The sequence below is a fragment of the Amphiura filiformis genome, chromosome 13 (genome assembly GCF_039555335.1).
Source record: "Amphiura filiformis chromosome 13, Afil_fr2py, whole genome shotgun sequence".
Lineage (NCBI taxonomy): Eukaryota > Metazoa > Echinodermata > Ophiuroidea > Amphilepidida > Amphiuridae > Amphiura > Amphiura filiformis.
In genome coordinates, this window is record NC_092640.1 from 12,158,282 (window position 1) to 12,167,339 (window position 9,058).

At 36.5% G+C, this 9,058-nt stretch overlaps 1 protein-coding gene across 1 annotated transcript; it reads left to right on the forward strand.

Annotated features, from left to right (window-relative positions):
- The first annotated feature begins 7,621 nt into the window (after positions 1–7,621).
- LOC140167420 (tripartite motif-containing protein 2-like) lies at positions 7,622–8,776 on the forward strand. Its single transcript, XM_072190726.1, has one exon. It carries the CDS (start codon positions 7,622–7,624, stop codon positions 8,774–8,776), a length of 1,155 nt encoding a protein of 384 aa, XP_072046827.1.
- The last annotated feature ends 282 nt before the right edge of the window (positions 8,777–9,058 follow it).

Genomic DNA, 9,058 nt, shown 5'->3' on the forward strand with positions numbered 1-9,058 from the left:
TGATTTATTCACTGTTGGTTTTGTATTGGACACGACAACAACAAAAATCTTCCCACCCACCGCTCCCTGTGTGGACATGTGAGAAGGAAGTAAAATATAATTATGTGTGACAGTAATGAGATAATGACCTGTATAAATACAGATATATTTTATCTACTACATGGTAGTGTGTTAAATAGCTAATTAAAGCATTTAAGTGTCTGTAAGTTTAAAAGAAAAAGCAAGAATTATGGTCCCTGTAGATAAGGAGGGAGGAATAAAGAGTTGACGCCAATCATTAAAATTACATGTGACTTGCAATTAATTTCCCTTTCTCAGTTCTTCAAAGATACAATGTACACTGTTTAATTAGATCATGTGTTCAATATGTTGCTACATAAATGTTTATATAATTGTTCTGTATCAACCTTTTTAGGATGATAGTTCAAGACAGTACGACAGCAACTTAGCTCACTTCCGGTAATTTTTACCGGCGTGACCTTTGCTGTTACGTGAACGTAATGTTGTAAATCAGGTGGCAAATACAGTTTTTCAGAAAACATCAAAAAAATGGAATACACGAGTGGTTTCTCCCTTCATTTTCATATTGAGCCCATAGATAAGATATGAAACATGAGTATAAGGCAAACAGTAACGTGTAAAAGTCCAATTATTGTGGAGAAAATGAATGTTTATTGTGCGCGAAGTAGCCTAAAAAATGAGAAAAAATGCATGTCACGATCACCAAAATGGTTATATCTGCAACTCTGCGCCAACGCCGGTCGTATGCTTTTCTGTAATGATAGATATTAGCTAACTTGAGCTTGTATTAAATTTTCAGCGAAAATGATTGGTGGAACAATCGAGTCGTAGGTTGGAAAGTTGCTTTCAAAACGGCTTCCCTCGCAATCGTATGCGTGACCATAAGTGACCAGTGTCAGCAGGAAAATTAACAGCCGGCCTTGTCCATATAATCGATTAATAATTGTCAGGATCGTCCAGTTGACTACAGTGATATTTATTTATTCATACAAAATACTGCCCTGTCATACAAAATATCGAAGTCAATATAAAACGTAATTTCAAGCCATTTGACTGAACTTACAAACAGTTTATAAAAGATTATTGTTGAACGAGACACTGAATTAGAAATAACATTGCAAAAGATACGAGAATAAGTTAGCAGGTTGTGATGGTCTAGTGGCTAACCCTCGTTTCATCTTTTCTGTTTCGGGAGCTCTATTGTTCAGAAACGAAAACGGAAGGGATTACAATAGGATGGTGTGTAAGTTGACTTCATTGTTACGTTTGGGGCATCATGCTTCTCATTTGAAGTGGTAATAATAGGTGCTGTCAATCACACTTATGTCTGTCAATAAAGGCTGGATAAGTCAATTATATGCAACACTGGCGTCTCAAGTGGGCAATCTTACTCATGTCAGTCATTTGATAGGCCTACATCAGGTCCGAACGAAAATTTGGTGTAATTATGGTCCATATTACTAAGACATTTAAAAAAGGACCCCTGCCTCTTCTCCTCTCGCTTTCTTCTCTTTCTAGTTTGTCTGTCTCTCCCCTCCACAACTCTCACCTGTGCCATCTTTTAAATTATGTGGATATCTGAATTATATTGGATGTTGTATTTCCTTTACACTTCTCCCCCTCTCACTGTTTTAGCAGTAGGCCTATGATCAACGTGGAAAAATCAAAATAACCGGAATAAACTCCTCCCTGCTCTGCTCGTCCCCTCTCTTCTCTCGATCTCCTCTCCTCTCCTCTCCTCTCCTCTCCTCTCCTCTCATCTCCCCCCCCTTCTCTCGATCTCCTCTCCTCTCCTCCACCAGATCATCCCCACTCTCTCAAATATTATACATTTAAAATAGATTTGAGTCTGGCAATTTTGCCTGAAGCAATTATCAGATTACCAATTCCAATGAAAGAAATCCTATTAGTTTCACTTCAACGCACTTCTCTGGTGTTGCATATTACCAAGTTTTAAGGTGTATTTGGGACGAAAATAATTCCCCGCTTAATCGCTACATAATCATAATATGACCGATTTTTATGCGCTGATTGCACGCCAACAAGTAGGCCTATACGTAATTCTTGGCAACACTGATTATTATTGATTAATTTATATCAATCATGTTAATGTATATTTCTCGCTGGGCTATTTTCACAATCTACTCCCGCTTACGCTGGAGTACCTATACTCCCATCGCAACTCAATTGAAGCCGTACAATTTATCGCTAATTTACGACCGTAAAATTTAGACATTTCTTTTGTCTAGATTAGCATCAACCCTCTCATCTCACTTTTTTCATGTCAGAAATTAACATAACTCCCGAAACCGAAACAGAAGTTATCTTCGTTCAACTTTTCTGTAGTCAACAAAAGACTAGAATAAAAGGATTGTTCACACGTACTATGCTAACACTTCAAAATAACAATGAGATCCGAAACCGAAACCGGAAACCGAAACCGAAACAGAAAAGATGAAAGGACCCTAAGTCCGTGCCTGAAGTGCGTGAGGTTGGAAGTTCGAACCCTACCATAGCGGGGTTTTTTTTGTTGAAAATATTTATGATATTAGTAAACAACTTTCAGGAAGGGTTTCTGATCATTTGAAGCAGAAATAATGAGGTAAAATGAAAGAAAGCATTTTTTTAAATCTTGACCGCTTGTGGTGTTCTATTGAAGATAATTAAAGTTACTCTAGACAATGAAACGCTGATTCCAATTATGTGTATGTCTGGGTAGGGTGTAAGAACGGTGTAAAATTACAAATAATATTATGCCAAAATATCAGGTTTGAAATTCGTAAATTATGGCTGACGCTATCTTATTTTTTAATATGTAGGCCTACGCATAAAGAAAAACATTGCAAACGTGTTGCATAGAAATATTTTTAATTGATATAATACTGACGGGCCTACACCATAGGCCTAACAGAACAAGAGAGAAAAAAATCGAAATGCTGTAGGATTCAACCTTCAACCTCTCGCACTTCAAACCACGGCGTCAACCACTAGACCATCACAACCTGCTGTAACATACTCGTATCTTTTGCAATCTTATTTCTCATTCAGGGACTCGATCAACAATAATATTTTTAAAACTGCTTTTAAGTTCAGTCAAATGAGGTGATATTACTTTTTATATTGACTTCAATATTTTGTAAGTCAATGCAGTATTTTACTTGAATAAAGAAATATCACTGGAGTCAACTGGACGATTCTGACGATTATTATTCGATATAATGACAAGGCCGGCTGCTATTTTGCTAGTGACACTTGTCACTAACGGGACACGCATTACGATTGAGACACGGGCCGCTTTGAGGGTAACTTTCCAACCTACGACTCGATTGTTCCACCAATCATTTTCGCTGAAAATTTAATACAAGCTCAAGTCAGTTAATATCTATCATTACAGAAAAGCATAAGACCGGCGTTTGCTCATAGTTGTAGATATAACCATTTTGGTGATCGTGACATGCAATTTTTCTCATTTTCCCGGCCACTTTGGACATGTTCAAGCTTCTTTATTTTCAATATTATTCAACTTTTACTCGTTTTTTGTTCTTTGCACAAATGTTTGGTATCTTCTCCGTGATCATGGTACACAATTTAAGCAAAAAAAGCGACCCGTGTCTCCCATTTCTGGAGCTATTTCGCTAAAACATGTTTGCCGGCCAAATTTTCAACATTTAGTTACGTAACCCGTGTTCACCAACCCGTAAAATTTTTCTATCGAACAAAAGAGGTCACGAAGTTGCCGTCGTACTGCAAGAGGGAAAGTAAGTCGTCAAAACTATATATTTCTTAATATGTACAGGAATTGACAATCGTATTGTTACATGCAGGCACAGGTGTCATCAAAAACAGTAAAGTAGTCTTTTATAAGGCCAAAGATTTCACACAGTAAGCAAAAGAAAATAATGCTGGGTTTTGAATTATCTTTTCTGTATTTATTTATTATGATATATGTACATGTCATAGAATGCTAACATTAATACTTTATCCTTTGTAACTTCAGGTCGATCACCTGTTGAGAGTCTCGAGAATTGTTCCACTCGGGAGCGTCTGACCTGTATGTACCAGTACCGTAATTTATTGTTGAGTTTCCAGCCATTATATATTGATTTAATGATCCAAGGGTTCGGGGTCAAACGCTCAGAATTTGAGCTTCGGGTGGCGGCTACCCGAATGCAAGTTTGGATCACGTGTTGGTTTATCCAAAACGAGATTTCTCTGCGCCTTTGGTCGTTGTATCGCTAGAGTCTTGGGTTGGGTATTGTTCGCTCGATTAGAGAATCTCCTATTATATATTGAGAGTCTCCAAACGAGATTTCTCTGCGCCTTTGGTCGTTGTATCGCTAGAGTCTTGGGTTGGGTATTGTTCGCTCGATTAGAGAATCTCCTATTATATATTTTGCTATAGTATGGCTGAGAGTGTAGGTACTTGGTGCGGGTCCTAAACAAAAGTCAATAAATGGTTGTCGTGTCTGATTGCCAACATGCATGCAATTTTTGCGTCCGAGTGTTTTTCAATTTCTCTGTCTTAGGGTAATTATGAGTATTTTGAGCATAGGCTTATTGTCAACACTTTTCAGTCAATAAATCAAATTAAAATCAACTCAAATTTATCTTGTGACTGGTAACAGGTTAAAGATACTATCACTATCAGTGCAAAAGCAACATAAACACATATTTTGGCTTGGTAGGAATAACCATTTCAAAGTGGAGAATATTGGGTATTTTGTAAAAATATGAACAATTGACAAAAAGGAAGAAAACAATAGTGTTGAAAACAATATGAATGTGAAGTTGAAACAAATTAAAGGCAAGAATGTGTTGAGAAAAGTGTTAAAATGCTAAAAGCGGGCGGGAAATGTGGCCAATTGTCATGAGAAAGAAAATGTGTAAAAAGGGTAGTTTTACGTGGGTACCCAGCAAACACAAAAACGTTTTAAAAACGTTATAAATAAGTTATATTTTGGCTTTTGGTTTAGGTAAAAACGTTTTAATAACATTAAAATGTCAGGTTATATACTATATAACCTTTGAAAGGTCATGAAAACGTTTTAAAACGTTTTATATGAAAACACTCTACAACTATATTTTTTAATGTTTTTAAAAATGTTATTGTAAACTATTTTCGCAAACGTTTTTTGCCAAATATTTTGTCAACATCTAAATAACATTGTGTTAAAATATTTGCACTCAGCAAACACAGAAATGTTCTTAAAATGTTTTATTCAAAACGTTTTTATAACATTTAAATGTCGGGTTATATAAAGGTCATGAAAACGTTTTTAATACGTTATTGCAAATATTTTTGGCAAACATTTTTCGCAAAATATTTTTTCAACCCCAAAATAAAATTCTGTTTAGAATGTTTTGTAAAAAGTTTTCAAAAATGTTTTTGGAATGTAATTAAAACGTTTTTATACCCTTTATATAACCCGACATTTAAACGTTTTCTGTAAAACATTTTGTGTTTGTTGGGCAGTAGATTATCAAAAATGTTATTAAATGTTTTAAAAACGTTTTTTACCCTTAATATACCTTTTATATAACCCAACATTTAAACATTTTCTGACAACCTTTTATAACCTTTCGCGAATGATGTCGCAAACGTTTTGTGTTTGCTGGGTAGACACGATACGTGCATATCGTGTTAAGGGTGTCAAAGAAATGAAACATTTGAAAAAAGGATAGTAAATTTGCAATGTGCTAATACGCGGAAAGGGTATGTAAATTGGATAGATCGAGAGATAAATAAAGGGGAAATGATCTTCAAAAAGCATGTAAAAAGAAATTTGTAGCGAATCCATGATGAAAGTGATCCATGTTTAGGCTAGGGTGTAAAATAGCACAGCAAATTTGATGCAACAAATAAAATCCCTTTTAGGCGACGAAAAAAAAACCCTGTTCTGTGGGCCAGATTGGCCCAGATTTTGAACAAATTGGGAAAAAAAAATTCTGTACAAATGAATGCCGACCCAAATTTTAGAAATTTTAGGAACAATTTTTTTTAATTTTCTCAAATTGCAAATTATTTACGAATTTTGGTGATTTTTTGGGTCATTAAAAAAAAAAAAAAGCCGACCGACCGAAACAAAAACACTGTTTTTACCATATGTATGCCTCAGACTTGAGCACCAAAAATAACAGGTGACAACAAACTTTGCTAGTGTAAAGGTTACTGTAGCCAAAGTGGAACAACCTGATAGCTATCAGATATGATATCTGTATAAACACTTGAAATTATTTTAATATTTTGAGCACCTTATCAACATGTTTCAGTCAATATCTCAGGAATGGTAACAGGTTGTGGACTTACGGAAGTTACGGTATATGAGTATGCTTTGATTTAGGGTTCTGCTCAAATCACCCACCAAAATTTGATGATGGGGGGGCACTCACTAATAAAAATGGGTGACGGGGATGTGCGGCCACATTGACCCCCATTTTTCAACTCCCTCTCACCCAATTACTCCTTTTTATTTTACTGAAGTCCTTCTCACCCAATGACCCCCTTTTTGTTTTCCTGTCACCAAAATGACCCCCTTTTATTGAAAATTGTTTGGGAAATTTGTGATAATCTCTTACTGAATGACCCCATTTTTTCATTATTTTTCCTCAAATTTTTAAAAAATTTTTCAAATTTTGATGATTTTTTGAAATTTTTTTATCAACTTTTATATCATGACCCAACATTTTTCTCAGTCTCACTGAATGATTCCCTTTTTCTTAAGATTTTCCCTTGTCTCACAGAAAGACACCCTTTGGGGGCCTTCTCACTGAAAGACCCCCCTTTTTGGTGTCTAGACTCTCACAGAAAAAACCCTAGTTTCGAACTGCTGTCTGCACATCCCGTCACTTCCAAAGTCGAGTTTTTGGGCAAATGCTAATTGTTCTAATTTAAGTTAGTGGTATCCCGGGGTGGTATCATTCCCAACAATGGTATTGTGCAATATTATCAATTAGTCAGCAACCCAGAGTCAACAACTGATGGTTTCTAGTTTTCGTTGCAGCGCACGTATCCACTGAGCTGCATGCAAATCACAAGATTTATTTCTGATAATTATACACGTAGGTCTATGTCTGAGTATGATCTAAAATGATCCTATTCAAATGGCATAGTTCCTGTAACCCCATTCAACAGTGTAACCTCCAAACTGGACCTTGTTTGGTTGAAAATGAGTGTTTGTAACCAATGCATTCAAAGGTCATTTGATAAAATATTCAAGCAAATTGGGGTCCCAGAACTGCATCCTAGCCCTTTGGCATATCTGACAGACTCTGGTACAATGGGACTAGAACACTCAAGCAAAGTCCAAATCGGCTATCCAATTTGAAATACACACACCCCTATGGAAGGTGACCTTAATCTTGTACACAGGGAGTGTAGACTTCAAATGGAATCCCTATGTGGAAGATTAAGGTTATATGTCTTCCGGGGGGTGTATAGATTTCAACTGGAATAACCCAATGGTTGCCATTCTTATCAGCTTGTGGCATATAGTTTTAGCGTTTCAATAATATCAATATTCGATCATTTCATTCGGCACTCTTGTCTTGCTTGTTCAAACTTCTGCTCCCGTACTAGGCAATTTATGTAATTTAACACAATATGGCTGCTTCTTTGTCACCAACCCAGATGAAGGAGGAATTCAAGGATAAGTTCTTAACCTGTTCTATTTGTGAGGAGCCATATGACAATGATGAACGTCAAGCCAAATGCTTACCCTGTCTACATACCTACTGCAAATCTTGTCTTCAACGCATTGCTGGTAAGAGGCCCAAATTTGACTGTCCAAAATGTTGCAAACTGATCACCTTACCAGGAGGAACTGTTGACAGTCTGCCTAATAACTTCATCGTGGAAAACTTAAAGGGGTATCAAAATATCTTTAATCTAGCAGTGGTATGTGGAAATTGTGATGATGATAATCCAGCTGTGAAGTTTTGCCATGATTGTGGGTCTTTCCTATGCCAGGGATGTATCGAGAGTCATCAGAAAATGCGCTCTATGCAACATCATCAGCTTGTGACTATTGAAGAACTGCAAGCCAAGAAATGCAATCCCATGATGCAACAGCAGCAGCATTGTACAAAACACCCAAAGCAAGATATGACCATGTATTGTAAAGAAGCTGACTGCAAAGTTCCAGTCTGTGCAACATGCGGCCATCTTGACCATCGGGGTCATGACCTTATTGAGCTATCAGCAACCATTGAGAAGATTGTTGCTGATATGCAGCTCTCCTCAGAGAGGGTAAATGAGCGAAACCAGGAATTAGCACGCAAACAATTGGTAGTTGAAGAACTGCAACAAACATTGACCAACAACTTCAAAAAGAAAGAAAAAGAAATGCATGAATCTGCTGCAAAATTACACAAGCAAATCGATGCTAATTACAACAAAGCTCAAACACACTTGAAAAACCTGTACGAAACAGAGATGAACAATTTGACTGAAAGTACTGATTCCATTGGATTTCTCTCTGCACAAATGACCAGTGCCTGTGAGTTTGCTAATCAATCATGTGATATGAGTCATCCTACGCAGCTCTTAACCTCCCACAACCAAATCATGGAAAGACTGAATGAACTAGAAATAGCAAAGCTACCTGAGACTGCATCAGATAAGACTGACTTTGATTTCACTGAGAAGAATCAATCAGCTATTACACAGATTCAAGAATCACTGCAGGATTTGGGTGATATCAGATGGAAACCTCAGCCTGTAGGGGGTGGTGTTATTTGGCAAATTTTTACTTTTTAATGTGAGGACCCCCTCAAAATATGGAGTTGACTGTACTTAACAATAATATTGAGGAGAAAAAATTAAAAACATACTATAACCCCCCTGTACATACCCTCTGAAAGTTTTAAGCCAAGGTTTCCGAATTTGGCAGCCTTGCACAATATTAATACACTACCAGATATGTATTTATATGAATATAATGGACATATTTGGTACAAGTAATAGAATTGCTTTACTAGGCTGTTTTAATGGATATTTATACAATATTTAAAGGTCTTTGGTACAATTGTCGCATATGAA